The 16267-nt window shown below is 39.3% G+C and overlaps 2 protein-coding genes across 2 annotated transcripts in view; both read right to left on the bottom strand.

Moving 5' to 3' along the window:
• Nucleotides 1–13932, bottom strand: part of LOC108664466 (glycine N-methyltransferase) — a 29627-nt gene extending 15695 nt beyond the window's left edge. Inside the window, exon 1 of the mRNA XM_018151055.2 lies at nt 13780–13932. The gene's annotated coding sequence lies outside the window, so the exon portion shown is untranslated. The remainder of the gene's footprint in view (nt 1–13779) is intronic.
• LOC108664465 (glycine N-methyltransferase) lies at nt 6965–13786 on the bottom strand. Its single transcript, XM_018151053.2, has 7 exons — nt 13640–13786; nt 13015–13083; nt 9903–10030; nt 9319–9448; nt 8688–8808; nt 7833–7996; nt 6965–7560 (listed from the first exon to the last, which is right to left on the bottom strand). The coding sequence occupies exons 1-7, from the start codon at nt 13777–13779 to the stop codon at nt 7392–7394; spliced, it is 921 nt and encodes a 306-aa protein (XP_018006542.1). The 5' UTR covers nt 13780–13786; the 3' UTR covers nt 6965–7391.
• Nucleotides 13933–16267: the final 2335 nt, after the last annotated feature.

The raw sequence follows: 16267 nt of genomic DNA, 5'->3' as shown, positions 1-16267 counted from the left end.
GTTGCTCAATTTAAAAAAAACTCTGTTTGTTTGCAATCCTGACCTAAATGACCTTGAGCAGAAAAAACAGCTGTTGCTCAACTTGCTCACCTAACCGTCACTGCGGTTTCAACGTTTATTAGACCGTAGGCCTGCCGCCGATTCTTAACATCGCAGAAGATCCACTTTCTTTTTTCTTTAATTGGAATTTATGGGAGCCTCTGAAGACTGGTTCAATGCAGCCCCATGTCAAAACAGTTCAAGGAATTTGACTGAATTTTGTTTTCAGGTACAAAATTGGGTGTCTTGAAAAAAAAATACTCAATATTTCTAAATGGCTGAAAGGCTACAGAACAGGGCCACCAAAGTGGAGACCACACCAGGGTAGAGAGCACCACTCCAGGGCAGAGCTCGAAAGCCCCACTCCAGGGCAGATAGCCCCACTCCAGGGCAGATGGACACTAACCACTACCTGGGGACACTAACCACTCACCTGGGGACACTAGCCACTCACCTGGGGACACTAACGACTAACCACTACCTGGGGACACTAACCACTCACCTGGGCCCTGGGGACACTATCCACTCACGACTCACCTGGAGGCTGGGGACACTAACCACTCACCTGGGGGCACTAAGTTACTAACCACAAACCCGGGGGCACTAACCACACTTGGAGGCATCTTAAAATCTTTGTAACAAATTTTGCAGTTAGATGTCAGGAGCATTTATAGGTGTTCAGGATCAGGAATCAGGAGTTGAACTTCACTTTAGCTGGTCGTACCATTCGCCGGCTCAACGCTAATCAGAGCGAGACAGCACGGTATTTTCAAAGTTCGAGAAAGATAGTTCCAGAAAGATGACGTAGCAGCAGGCCAAAGCCGGCTACTGTCACGAGAGCTCAGCACCTCAGGCCTCAGCACAAAGAACCTCTTACCTCAACAGTTTGCAGAAGATTGGGTACGCAGCCGTGCACCACCAAATTTGTGCACCAATCAGCCTTGAAAGGAACGCCTAGCATATTTCCGGATGAACACCAATCAGCCGCGGTAAAATTTTTTCGCTTGTTGGCAGACGACGCTGGGCCATACGACGCCAGGCTTATTTTCCTGCGGGCTGATTGATCTAATTCAATGGATGTGATCTGTCTGGTGGCGTGCGGCTGATACTGTTGCAGTCAAGAAGTGTTGTAGGCTACGTTTTTCAGGGAAGGGATCATGATAGGCCCTAGTCCATTCGAAGCACTAGCACGGCAGTGGTGGTCTCTGACAGGCGTCCCAGAAGATCCACAGTGTGTTCAACTGTGTTGCGGACTTGAACTCGCAAGTCGTACTAGGTAACTCACTGCTTCCATTTTTTTTTCGTTTAACCGCCCGGCCTCCTTGGCGATTCTGACCAGAAACTGGCTCACAAAGCTGCAATCGAACCCTGACTTCTCTGCTCCAATCTTGGTAGTACTCTGAACTTCTGAAGTTCTGAACTATGACCACAGTGCCACAGCATTGTCTAATTACTCTAATAGTAATACTACTACTTAAAGTTTGACGTAGCTAGTGGACGACATAAGTGACAGCAGTGCAATGACAGCTAATTTTAAGTTGCAACGTTAACTTGCAAAAAGTAATATTAAATAGTCTCAGAGTGTAATTGCAGATTCCATTGAACGTGTGAGAAATTAGAGTTACAAACATATATAAAAAAATTTCTTGAACTAATTCCACCAACCGATACCAACAGTAGCTATCATTTGTAATACGACCCAATTGTGCTTCTTCTGAAGAAAGATTCTATAATAATAATAGCGGTTTCAGCGTTTATTAGGCCATAGCCCTGTCGCCTATTCTTAACATCTCAGAACATCCACATCTTGTTGCGGTCTCGAACTCGCAACTCACTGATTCAAATTCTGCTGTGCTTAACCGCCCGGCCTCCTTGCCGATTCTGACCAGAAACTGTTGTTGTTGTTGTTAGCTTTGTTTGAGATGTGTAGATGACCTCCTGCGGGCCAACTGTCACATCTGGACATGGCAGTGTTGATGGCTTTCTTGGGTCTCTTCCTCAGCAGCAGACAAGTTTCATTGGCTTGCAGGTGGAACAGCAACTACTTCCAAATGGCCTGGATGATGCTCGCTGTTNCTTGTCAATATCTTTGGGGTTCTCCATCTCAATGGCAATCAGATTCTTCCTCAAGTTTACTCTTACATCCTTGATATTGCAAGTAGAATATGGTGGGGTGGCAAGAGCAGAGCAGAGCTTGGCTGGGGAGGTCAGCATCTTGCGGGAAGCAGCATCCGCAGGCCGGATCAGGACAACACTGTTGTCATTTCTGTCTTCTGCAGTTCCATGCATTGTGGATTGTCTTTTGGCTTTATCAATTTTTTCTGGCAATCGATTGTTTCCATTGTTATTACTATTGGTTCTCTCAGTCTCAATGTTAATCAACTTGTTTTTCTGAATAGGGTATATTTCTCTAACTAGATCACTTTCATTGTTAGATTGATGGGTTCTTTTCTGCTGAGTACCAGGGGTCATATCTTCTGTTGCTTTCCTCTTTGGTCTTTCAGAATTCACTTCTTCACACATTTGATCTTCAGTCCAGTCATCACCTGTGTTTACAAAGTGTTCCATTTGAGATTCAGTTAGATTTTCTGCATTACTTTCTAAGCTTCCAGGAGGTCCTGGAGCTTGAAAGCCGTTCTGATTAGGCTTTGGCATATTTAAACCACAGAGATCGTATTTACGTTTTACCAGGAGCTATGTTAACTCGGCCACAGTCAGAGTCCTCCTCGACCAGAAACTGGCTCATAGAGCTGGGATCGAACACGTTACACGTGCCCCTCTGCGCCAATCTTGGTACTCGAACTGTAACCACGAAACCACTTGGGCAATTTGTGATTTCTACGGTAACTGCATAGTGCATAAACACTCACAGAGAAGACCATCTATCATGTCGATGACATGGCTTGCATTTATAGACCACTAATCTACAAAGGAAAATAATTTAATTAAAACACGTTCAAGATTGCTGTTCAACAACCAAGCTTACCTGCCAGTGAGAGCGAAAGTTCTTACCCAATGCGTTTTCTACGCTCTAGGAATAAATGTTAATCGTTAATATATCTCAATAGGAGCTCCCAGAGATAAGATACAATAGGAACAATACTACATTTAATGCATTTCCTATGGTAGAAAACTTAACGTCTAATCTCCAGGCGCTTTTTTATCGTACTTTCAATGTTTCTTCCTGATTGGCAATGATATCATTGTGATACTGCGGCGATAAGGATTCACGAAGATTTATTAGGATACATTCCTACTGCAGCAATGAAGCTGGAAAAAACTTGATCGATCGAGTTACTGATAGTTATTCTGCGTCGTACCATATGCGATGACAGCTTTGTTTAGTCATTTTCCATATTAGAATTAATTTTAGAGGTAAAAATTTCCTCTGTTCCAAATTTTATGGTAATAATTTGAGAATGCTCACCTTATGTAAGTCTAGATTCATCCACCATGGTCCACGGTTTTTGTTAAGTAGTGAAATGTTTGCATAACGAAAACAAACCTTTCATCCTGAATATTGCCCTCGAAAGCCAATAATGTCGATAAAAAATTTAAATGGTTGATTATTTTCCAATCAAGAGTCAAAACCAACAAAAACTATGAACGAGCTTTAATATCAATTAATGTAGTTTCAATTTTAGGAATTTCAGGGAAAGTGTTTTCCGTTTCTTAACTCTACTCTCTTAACCTTCTACCGCCGTGTGTCACTCTCCGAGAACATAACTTGCAAATTAAAATATTATATGTAAAGTATTGAGTGTAGCAACCTGAGGACGTTTGTACGTAACAGAGAAAATTTTAAAATTTTCGTACGTGGCGGCAACCATCAGTGCAAGTCATTTTGCGCTCACTAGAAGTAGAACGTTTAATTTTTGGGAAGTAGGTTTGTGACAATATTGCTCTGGTTACTCGTGTCAGGCGGTACAGGGTTAAATTAAAAAGTTAGTCACCGTATGATGGCAGAGATGGTAGCCTAGTGCAGCAAATTTCTTTAACCAAAAATTCAAGACAAATATAACGTAAGACAGATATGCAAATGATAAATAAATATTCACGAAAATTTCCATTGGAAAATAGACATTAACGGCAAAGACAAGCCACCATCAACATCGTTTACTTTGTGTCACGGAATTTGGCGAGAAAAAGAACTCGGTGAGATATGTTTCATGTCATAGCATGATGACAGATTGACAGTACAACTGTACAAATGTTTCCTCAAATTCAAAGGATAACAAATTAATGAAATAAATTATAATTCATTTGATGCTTCTACGTTTTTCTCACATGGTGCTCTGACCATATTGTGGGGGCTAGCTGTGTTAGTTTATTATTAGTTCACGTGACCTGATTGATGTTGGTGGCCACGGGACGAACTGGGAGACAAGGAAAAGTAGTGATGATGAGGTGTCAGGAGCACGTGGCAACGACGAGATGCACGTGGCGTGAAGAGGTGCAGGTGGCGTGATGAGGTGCACGTGGCGTGATGAGGTGCACGTGGCGTGAAGAGGTGCACGTGGCGTGATGAGGTGCACGTGGCGTGCTGAGGTGCACGTGGCGTGATGAGGTGCACGTAGCGTGATGAGGTGCACGTGACGTGATGAGGTGCACGTGGCGTGATGAGGTGCACGTGGCGTGTTGAGATGCACGTGACGTGATGCATGTGGCGTGGTGAGAATCACGTGGAGTTGTAAGAGGCATGTGTTGATGTTGGTGACGTTACAATGTGTGCTTGTGAGGTGCTGACGTGATGTTGCACGATGTTACCGGATCAGCTGCTGGAATAGAAATGAGCTCTGAGTGGGCACTGGGCACGGGCAGAAGTGAGGCTAGTGAGCTATGAGAAGCCTTCCGGAAATGAATGTTGCTAACGGTAGCAGTGATTCGCTAGCATGAATTCTCTCTAATTTTTTTAAAACTATTTTCTTAAATATAAAAGTGGTTATGTAGCGAGATCCGCTACATCGCAGACTTCGTCATCGAGTGTGTGTCGCGATGTCGTTGGGCGGCAGTATTCGTTCCTCACGTTCGTAACATTACGCGTTCCCTACTTTGATTTAGAAAATTTACTTACTAATATATCTCTTTCTGAAACCATTTATATCTGCCTCAATTCATTGTTTAAAGATGTCAGTGATCTTCTCATGGGTTTTAGCCGCAATTTTTCTAAACTTCTCGTTGAATTATCTGTGCGAACCTTAATTTTCGTATTTGCTAGCAAGTTTGACTGACAAATTGACGGTTTGGGCATGGGGGCTTCCACTTGGTTCTACATTTGCCAGTATTTTCATGTTTTCACGAAGCTATTTGGTTGGTCAATAATTGTCCTCTTGATTTTAAACCAATTTTCTATAACCGATATGTTGATGATACTTTTTCGAATTTTAAGCATTCCTCTCATGACTCACGTGGGCCTTTTGTTTGAATATCTCAATCTCCAATATAAGTCTATCAAATTCACAATGGAGCTTGAATCAAACAATAGTTTGTCTTTCATTGATTGCAAAGTTACCACATCTAATGGCCATTTCCAAACTTCGGTTTTCAAAAAATCGACATTTACCGGCTCAAGCACCAGCTTTTTTAGCTTTTGTTCATTTCGTTTTAAAATAAATGGGATCCAAACATTGATAAACTGCGGCTTTCGCATTTGCTCTGCTTTCCTAGCCATGCACTCTGAATCTCTGAATTTGAATTTTTTGCAGTATCTCTTCACAAAATTGCTTTCCATTGCACCTCGTGGTTACCCAAATTAAAAAGTTTATGTGCAAGCAATATAATGAAGTTGTTCCCAAGAGTGACTATAGGAACGTTGTTTACTGTTCTTTTCCCTACTTTGGCCCTGCATCTGACAATAATCACAATATGTCACAGGAATTAAAAGTCTTAAAAAGTTCGCTAAATACCTTTCGGATGTAAATCTTCATGTGTTGTTGGTTAACAATTTTATAATCGGTTCGTTTTTCAGGTATAAGGATACCCTCCCTGTTCTTACGCGATCGTCACTAGTTTACGCATATTGTTGTGCGCAGTGCGCATCAGCGTACGCCGGTATGACGGCACACAATTTCTATACTAGACTGGCTGAGCATAAAGGCAGGAGTTATAGAACGGGGAACCTACTTGCACATCCTCCTAATTCTGTTGTACGTGTTCATGCCAAGCAGTGAAACACCTCTATCTGATAGTGATTTTAAAGTTCTATAGCTTCCACATCCGGTGTTACTGATCTACGAATTTTAGAATCCCGGTGTATATTTAAACAGAAGCCTAGTCTGAATGCCGCTTTTAGCTCCTTTCCTCTTGAAATAGCAAATAGATAGGCCCGTTTATTGGCGTTCATTTCATGTCTCATTTGCTCGTTTCTGTTTTAATACCGGACAGTAGATTTTACTTTCCTTATTGATTGTATTTGTGTTTCTAGGACTAAACTTCTTCTGAACTGAACTTTGTGTTATGTACTGACGATGGAGATGTTTCCGAAACGCTTTCTCTTATAAAGATATGGTGAATTTTTGTGCTATTGTATTGCTTTTAAATTCCTGGTTAATTTGCGATTTAAGCAAACAGGTTTTCTTAATAAGTATGTAGGTACTTTGTGTAGAGCTCTTCAAGACTTTTACGATAATTACTAAAATGATTAATCAGATAGAAGGAATTTCAAAATAATAAATTAACACAGGTGTCGTTAATAAGCCTTATGAATCGCTAAAATATAATTATTTACTCAGGGTTAGTACCGGTACTTAGGAAAAAAATTCCATGACTTTTACATGACTCTCCATGACCATCACTATAATTTTCCATGATTCGTATACGACAGGTATAGCATGACTGAAAGACTAACCGTGCATATTCTATCATCTCCTACAGTTGATGAATAGCAAAGTTGTAAATGCATAGGGCAGGGAGACACTGAGTAACAGAAATGACACAAATATAAGAATCAAGCCCACACTTTTATTATTATGAATTCAATAGTGTCAAATCACAACAAATATTGAGTAATGCACACATGATAATTTTACATGATAATGTCTGGTCAATACAGTTCAGAACACTCTTCAACACCACTACCCTAACATTCAACTGGTAGCTATTTCATAAACTTTTTCTTTAATGTCTAGATCCTGTTGATTTGTTTGCAAAGATCGCCTCATGGCGTTAAACTTTGGGATAATTTTCAAATCCCGCTTTCTCGGTATTATCTTAACATTATTCGGTGAATAGGGTATTTAAAATATTATCGATGAATTTGAACACGATCATACGCTCGTATAATGAGGCTGTGAAATTCCTGCTCTACATCTAATGTCATTTCCCTAGGCATAACTGAAACAATTGACAATATCCTAGCGGGCAGGTTTCTCTATAAGATGGATATAAAAGACAGGACTAGGAATGTGCCCAAGAGGCTGAAAGTCCCCGTAGACGCTGTGTTGAGCCTCGGGCCCAAAGGTCTCCTTCAGCAGCGAAGTAAAGGAGTCCAGACGGTGAGGGAAGCACGAGAGACGGAACTTGCTGCACAAGAAAGGACGGTTTGAATATGGTATCAACTGAATGCACTCTTCGTTCAAATTGTGCAATTATGGTGGTCCTGGAATGTGTTTAATGCAATGAAACTCAAAAATAACTTTTTTCAACATTGTTACATATATTTTACTACAATTGAAGAAACAATGTAAAGAAGATTCTACCTACAAATTAGGAATTACATCTTGATACAAATCAACTTTAAAAATGCATCTGGGTTTCCCCAGATTTTTCATTCAAACTGAGACTTTTCCACATACTTTTGCGTAACTTTCTGAAGCCTGCCACGCTTGGCCCGCTCAGAGTCGGTGTCGTCTCTGAGATCTTTGTCACCGTCGAGTTTTATGACGTAGTCTAGCGTCACCAGCACAGGCGTTCCCTCCGTCACCACCACTGATGTGATGATCGACTCCAAGTGCTCACCCTGAAAAACACGACCATCATATAAAATTTCCTACTTTCAATCACAGGCAGGCATTCGCAAAAGCATCACTTGTCGCTCCTATTGACTCGACAATTAACTTCAAGGGTGCGTTCCATACCATTGGTAGGGCTTCTAAGTTGTGGCTATTATTATCTGTATTAGCACTGTAATTATACCTGGCTAATATTAGACGCATCTCCTCAATAGTTATTTGGTGTTTGCCTCACAAATTACTACACTGTATGTCGAGACATTCAGCCTGAGCAAGCCCAAGCTATAAGCGATGCCGACAGAGCAAAACATATTAACAGCCCGGGCAGCTAAGCAAGTACCAAAACCGCTCGGGCGGCTACGGAAGTCTCAACAACAGCCCAGGCGACCAAAAAAGTCCCAATAACAGCCCATCAAATAAACAAGTCCGAACAACAGCCCGGGCGGCTATGGAAGTCTCAACAACAGCCCAGGCGACTAAACAAGTCCCAACAACAGCCCGGGCGACTAAACAAGTCCCGACAACAGCCGGGGCGACTAGAAAAGTCCCGACAACAGCCAGGGCGGCTAAATGACTAAACAAGTCCCAACAACAGCCGGGGCGACTAGACAAGTCCCGACAACAGCCGGGGCGACTTAACAAGTCCCAACAACAGCCCGGGCGACTAGACAAGTCCCGACAACAGCCCGGCCGCCGTACGTTGTAGTAGATGTTGTGAGTGGGCGATGTTCCGCGCTCGAGGATGTCGTCGTAGTTCTTGTGGTCGATGAGCAGCACACCCCCAGGCTTCACCATCGCGCAGAAGTTGCTCAATGCCAACCTGAGACCAGAAAACATTAAATCTCCAAAAATTGGACCGTAATAATCCAACTTAGTTTGAAGCTTTATAGTTTTTTAATTGAAAATTCGGGAATCGCAAGTTTGAACACTGTAGGTTTACAAGTTAGTTTACTATTTGAAAGATTCTGGGTGACCTTTCAAAAAGTATAGTTATAGAATTTAAAGTTACCCGTACAAATTTAGTAATTATTGTGCATTCAAGCTGGAAGTGACAATATCAGAATTTTAAAGTGTAATTTAGTGCAGAATTATTATACTTCGGAAATGGCCTTGCTACAGAAGCGTACGTACTCGCGTCGTCGTTGCTAAATTGAAATTGCGGCTCAATTGTAAAATTTGATATGTGACGTGTGGACAGGATCGTCATTTTTTTATCCAGAAGAGAATTGCAATTTAAGTAGAGAAGCGTTTTCGTAATTCACCAGAGAAAAATCTAATAATTTTGCTCGTAGTTCTTGTAAAATATGTGTAGAGGAGGAGGAGGCAGCACCTCTGGTTAGCGAAGTCGAGTTCCTTATTAGGCAGATGGGCGAAGGAGTTGCCGAGGCAGATGACTGCGTCGAACTGCTCCTCTCCGTATATGTCTTCCGTGAGCGTCATCCAGTTAGCCTCCTCGATTTCTGAAAATTTATTGGTAGTAATAATTAATAATTCATTCCCATTAATTATAACAATTGCCAAATATGGTGAACAATTCATTCTAAATTGTATATAACTATAAAAACAGGTCCTACAAATTTTACTTTTTCATGGACGAGTGTTCCTTCATGTAGTCAAACTTGAAATAATAATAGAATTTATGCGACGGATAAATTTGTCGACATGAGATGAAAACAAGAAAACACCACACCAGAACTTCGGTAGAAAGCCGTCGCAAAGTTCCACTTACAATTTTCATCATCATGGTGATTATACCAAAGCTACACAACAGACCAAGCAAGTTCTTGTTCTTATCATAGTCTTATAGTCAAAATTATAATAGTCTTGTCTTTCAGTCAAGGTAACTTGAGACTGAAAAAATCAACGGCAAATCCAGTATCGCATAAACAAGTAGTACATGGGTAAGCCACACACCCCAGGCATCAAAGGCAGGTTCCTTCCTGCGTTTCCAGCGCGTCTTGAGCGCATACTTGAGCATCTTGTCGGAGAGGTCGACGCTCGTCAGCCTGAAGCCTTCCTCCAGCAGCATCACTGAGTCAATCCTGCAATGTCATCATCATAAGGTCAATGATTAGTTACACTTATAATATCAATGTAGATTGATTGGCCCGAATGAACAGTAATTAAAAATCCTAATTTCGGTAATAAATTATGCATGAGATTTCATGACTAAATTAACTGTATATGTACGTCGAGTTTATTTTCCATGAGCTAACGCGCAGTTAACAGATGAGTCATTTGTTTACATCCTTGTTCGTAATTGTCTCAGTCATTGTTGACAGGGAAAAACTAATTACAATCAAGATCTATCTTGATCATGGACACCAATAAAATCAAGATACTTATCACGTTTTTATTCATGTCAGCGGTCTGAGACAGATTGAGGAAACTAGGTCTATAGTTGAAGGTACATTTATGATACGATAAATAACTTACATAGACAATTCTAGGGAGGTCTGCCTCAATGCATTAAGCCATCAACGAGAAGTTATCATGAACTTGTGTGCAAGTTTTACTGGGTGGTGCAGCAAGCTTAGCGCGTACGACGCTATTTGGCAGATACGAAAGTGACATCTGATAGCGCCGAGAAGCCGTATGACATGCGCGCATGACTAGAGGGGACTGGGAAGTTTTCCTCAGTACAGTACTGAATTAGCTGTATTTATTAGCGAGGTAAGAACAGATTAGGTAAAATCAGTTCAACGAATAGAAACCTACACCTAAAAATTCATCACCAGTCTTCAGAGATCGCTGATATTGACAACCCCTATGAGAAACAATCAAAGAGAATTACACTACATCAATAATTTCGTAAAAGCGGAAACCGCATGAAAATAATATTAGAAGTATAAGACCCACAAAAGATGATTTAAGAAATTCCAACTGTCGATGTTTAATGCAAAAAAATTTTAATTTCATGGGACGAATCACGAGGCATTTTGTACTAAACAGGGCGAAGAGTAATCAAAGAAAATATTTCAATTTGTTATTTTCATTAAATAGATTTGATTCTCTTATAGAAATAACAAAATTCGAATCTCCTTCAAACTATGGGATTGCTGCGAAACATGAATTTGATTTTGAATATTTTAGAAACAGGTATTACTCTTATTGTTACTTTAATTTCAAAAAATATTGACGAAATTCTCGATACGGTATAACACGTTTCTCGTAATTTAGATCTAAGAGATTTCCTGTCTAACGGTCATCTGTCCATATAACGAGCTCGTGAAATATCAGTCCTGAGCAATGCCATGCTATGCCCGTATGCCGCATGTACATTATGTAGTATGAACTAGCATAGTTATATCATATGCGGTTGACGAGTGGACACAAACCTGTACTGTTGAAATTAGGCATAAGGCTTTGATGTAAGTTTTGTTGAAGACCATACAATAATTCTTATTTCACAATTCTGTTATTATTTGTTCAAATTTTGCGAACTTTTTTTATCGGTTGGTGGCTAGATTTGAAAGTTCGGCTACAAGGTTTCCAGGAGATATTTTATTGTAATAGAATGGTCTCCCTTGCCACCTACAGTCCGTATAGGATCAATGGACCACATGAGGGAGGCTAACAACGATATACGGTCACTCGCGCTACGGCATTGTCATGCGGTTTCTGACAGAGAACAGGCTGGTGGGCGCATTTGTCGCCACTAGTCTTAACCCCAATTATATAAAAAAATTGTCATGCGGTGCCACAACGCTACACGCCTGGCTTGAGTAATTACTCATTTATGAGCAGCAATAGCAGCTTGATCGAACGAGTTCGGAGTTACAGATAGTTATTCTGCGTCGAACCATATGTGAAGTCATTTTTAGCGCATTTTCTCATTTATGGAAAAAATGCACTATTGTGCTCGCCATGTCCGTCTGTCCGTCCGTCCTTCTGCCCGTCTGTCTGTCCGTCCGTGACTTCATGTTTTCGTCGACGAGAAAATTCGCTCTCTGTCACTCACTGCAGTGAGTACTGAGTTACAATTTTTGTCCTTTACCTTTTTAGAATTGGTTTTAGAGTTAAAATTTTCCTTCTTTCCAAATTGTAGGGTAGAATGTAAAATTGTCAGAGACGTCAGGAGGTCCTTATCATCGATAAGGAGGTCTTTCTCATCGACAATTAATCTAAAACCATTTATTTTGGTATGGTTAAGCAGAAGGTGTTCCTTCGATTTAACTGCAACTTTGTTGCAGAAGTTGTCTACAAGTTTATTAATGACCAGAAAATTCTTTTATTAATAATTTTTTTGTTTATTATTTTTTTTAAATGAGTTGGACGACGTTCCTTGCTAGCATGGGCAGATCAAGAAGCAGGTCACCACAAAACATTTTAATGAATCACATGACGTATCAAATACAGCACAATTTTCATTATCAAGTGTAAATCAATAAATTTTTTACAACACTAAAAAAACAAATTTTGAAATGACCTAAGTACAATCAAACGACATAGTGTAATCGATTGGAAAATAAAAAAAATTTTTTTATAGGCCTACCACTAGATTTGCCCATATATTGAAATTACTTTCAGAATATTTTATATTAATTTTTAGTTTTACCAATGATACTCAATTGCTAAGTAATAATAACTTGAGGGCTTCTATAAAACTTGCTTAGAAAAGATTTATGCCAAGTATTATGGCTGGCAAGACCGTGTTACCTATATATAATATCAAACCTTATAATATAAATAATTTGCTAAATATAATACATAATAATTTACTATGAATAACATTGAAGAATGTTAATAATAGTAAAGGAGCTTATTGGCACAAAACATTACTTTATCGTTTTTATAAAGGAGCTTATTGATACAAAACATTACTAAAGTGAATGGTGAGAGAACATGAAATCTATTATTTGGTTGCCCAAAATTCATCAAAATAATTCATGCAGAGCACATTCTTGTATATCTTACATGAAAAAGCAAACAAGTTTTTACATTTGCAATTAGAAAAAGTTTAACAATAGGTATCAACACAAGAACTTGATATTTGTTCAGGTTAAAAAGATTTGTAAAAACATACCCTGTGCCGCAAGCAACATCCAGCACTGTAATGCAATTGCGTGCCTTTAGCTGGTCTGTGATGAACTTTCTGTGATATAGAAATGGTTCAGTTTTTAGATAGGTAAGCAGACACATAAGATTATGTCTTGATCAAACCATTGAGCATTGCATTATACTCAAGATCTTGATGCTCATTTATAAAGAAATAAAATAATATAATTTTTTATCTCATGTTTTCTTTTAGGCAAAAGACTCTGGCATTTTAGGTGTATATATTCACATATTTATTAAAAGTTTTAAAAACAGCTTTTCAAATTGAAAAAAGTAAAAGTGACAACCAGAAATCAACATATTTTTTGTTTGCCATTTCTTTCTTATTTCTTATTTCTTTGTGAGAATGAAAGACTGCAGTTTTGGTGTGAATATTCACGTATTTATGAGAAGTTTTAAAAACAGCAAACAGCTTCTCAAAATTAAGAAACAAGAAAGTGAAGGCCAGAAATTAATATTTTTTGTTTGTCATTTTTTCACTTCCAGGAACAATGATAGATAATAATGATTAATCACAAATCCTCAACACAGTTGAGATGAGAAGTGTTCAAACTGTAGCATTTTTAACAAAACATATAAGATATTAAAGCCACCTGTAGACAGCTGTGCGTTGGCTCTTGTCCCCAATGTAGAGCTCCCAGAGGTGGGCAGCAGTTCCATCAGAGTACTGATCTTTGAGGCCTGCTGCAGGGATGCCAAGTGACCGGGTACGATAAATGCGGTTGTCGGACATTTCAGGAGACTAGTAGTAGGCCTGTTTTCTAGCCTTTCAGGAAATTTATAGCTGTTTTGCACCGTCCCTCGACTAACATAGAGAGAATATTCTTTGAAAAGATCTAAAACATTACCAATAACTTTCATCTGAAATTTGAAAACAGGATAGAAAAAAGTGATAGCCAGTTCCTAAAAAACAGAACATGAAGAAAGTAAACCTAATGTTTTTCTATAGTATATGATATAATATACTTTTAAGCAGGTTTCATTGAAGACCAGCGAATTCGTTTTATTGACAATTTTCTTATTACCTAGTTCCTTCAATAGATCGAACAAGATTTAGCGTTTGCACAGGTAAATTGAAAATCAGATTACCGAAGGACATTTTTATTTCTTTGACGACGTTTCGAATGTTTCTATCATTCATTATCAAGTTAAAAGGCGCCTTGAGTGATGGATGGAATTTGGGTCGACATAAGTACAAAATCAAGTAAATGGGATACTACTCAAAAATCAAAATTGTTAGGAATAATTACAAAATCACAAAAATAATTAAGAATTAAAGCACCGAAAATTACTCCGAAAACAGTCTCAAGGTTCTGACAAATCCAGTAGTTTGAAGGTCGTTTGCTGGGGTCCTATCCTTAATGATGAGGGCCTCAGCTATCGCGAGTCGGTTGGCGTCGGGGCATCTCACGACGACGCTGGTGCATTCTTCAAGCACCGTACGAGTGATGGTCTCGTCGTGGGCCTCCATCAGGTGGTTCCTTGGTCCGCCAGACAGAAGGTGGCACGTGAGACGTCGGCTTAATGTTGTAGTTGTGAGCCCGATGTAGTCCATATTGGGGAGAAGTCTACAACCTTCTCTATTGCAAGAAAATTTATAGACTACATTGGTCTCTTGGGAAACTCACGTTTTTTTGCAGGGTTACTTATTGTTCATTACAAGATTCTGTATTTTCTTGTTTTTGAAATAAATCAGTAGTTTAATTTTATTATTAGTTACGTTCACGATGTTGTTGTGAACGATAGAATGAAGGATCCGTTCATCTGCTTTATAACCGCTGGTCATTTGGTTCTCATAGTAGATGGTNGTTTTATGCGAGGCCGGAGGTGGGCAAAGCCAAGTGGTCGCAGGCTGTTGCGCGCAAGTTCCAATTCGAGCGGTGGCCAGGGTATGAAGTGATGCTTCTACGCAACGTTCAGTGGTGGACGGCCATTCGACCGTAGGCTATTCGACCTCGTGCCTGGGGGGTGTGGAGCTCAAAATATTCAAAGCAGAAGGATGTCAATGATCGGTTACGGATAGCAGATTCCATTCACGGCTGATTGGTGGATGTCCGGAAAGATCCAAGGCGTTCGATTCAGGGCTTATTGGTGTACAAAATTTGTGGTGCACGGCTGCGCTCCCTGTGGGAGGACGAAAATGAAAAGGAACTTCTAAATCTCGGAATTAATTGTCGTGTGATATCAAAATTTAACAAAACCAAGAAGAAGATAGAATTGGAATTTTTGTATGAATCTTTATTGAAATTAAAAAATGAAAACAAAATTGATATTAATCCTAACTTGAAAGATCAACTAAGAATACACGTCCAAGATTACCGGATCGACACTTTAGCGAACTCGCCTGCGAACTGGCCTGCGCACTGGAATGCAAAACCTAACTTGACGTTCAACTCAACAAGCAATAAATCCAACAATAATGAACGGATTTTATTCAAATTTGAAAAATGGGTAGATAATATCAATAATTTGTGAACGGAATTATTTCAGATTTTTTACATCAATTACTTTTTATTAATACGTACGGAAAACCTAACTTCATTTTCAACTCAACCAGCCATAAATCCATCAATAATGAACGGATTTCATTCAAATTTAAAAATTAAGTAAATATTATCAATAATTTGTGGACGAATTTATTTCAGATTTTTACATCAATTATTTTTTTTAAATGCCACAAAATACTGAAACTTGACCTGACTTGGACCTAACCTGCGAGGTGAACGTGAAGTTAGGTTTTCCGTATTAATAAAAAAGTAATTGATGTAAAAATATGAAATAATTCCGCCCAAAAATTACTGATATTATCTACTTTTTCAAATTTAATTAAAATCCGTTCATAATTGATGGATTTATGGCTGGTTGAGTTGAAAATGAAGTTAGGTTTTCCGTATTAATAAAAAAGTAATTGATGTAAAAATGTGAAATAATTCCGTCCACAAATTACTGATATTATCTACTTATTTTTCAAATTTGAATAAAATCCGTTCATTATTAATGGATTTATGGCTGTTGAGTTGAACGTCAAGTTAGGTTTTGCATTCGAGTGCGCAGGCTAGTTCGCACGCGAGCTCGCTGAAGTGTCGATTCGGTTCCAAGATTGCTATCCAACAACCAAGCTTACCTGCCAGTGAGAGCAAATTTTTGAACCCAACACGTTTATATGCGCCCCATGAATAAGTATTAATCGTTAGGATATCTCAATTAGAGCTCCTATAGAG

Source organism: Hyalella azteca, unplaced genomic scaffold (genome assembly GCF_000764305.2).
Source record: "Hyalella azteca isolate HAZT.00-mixed unplaced genomic scaffold, Hazt_2.0.2 contig14805, whole genome shotgun sequence".
Lineage (NCBI taxonomy): Eukaryota > Metazoa > Arthropoda > Malacostraca > Amphipoda > Hyalellidae > Hyalella > Hyalella azteca.
The sequence above is the reverse complement of the archived record's forward strand: the minus strand, read 5'-3'. Positions and strand labels throughout refer to the sequence as shown.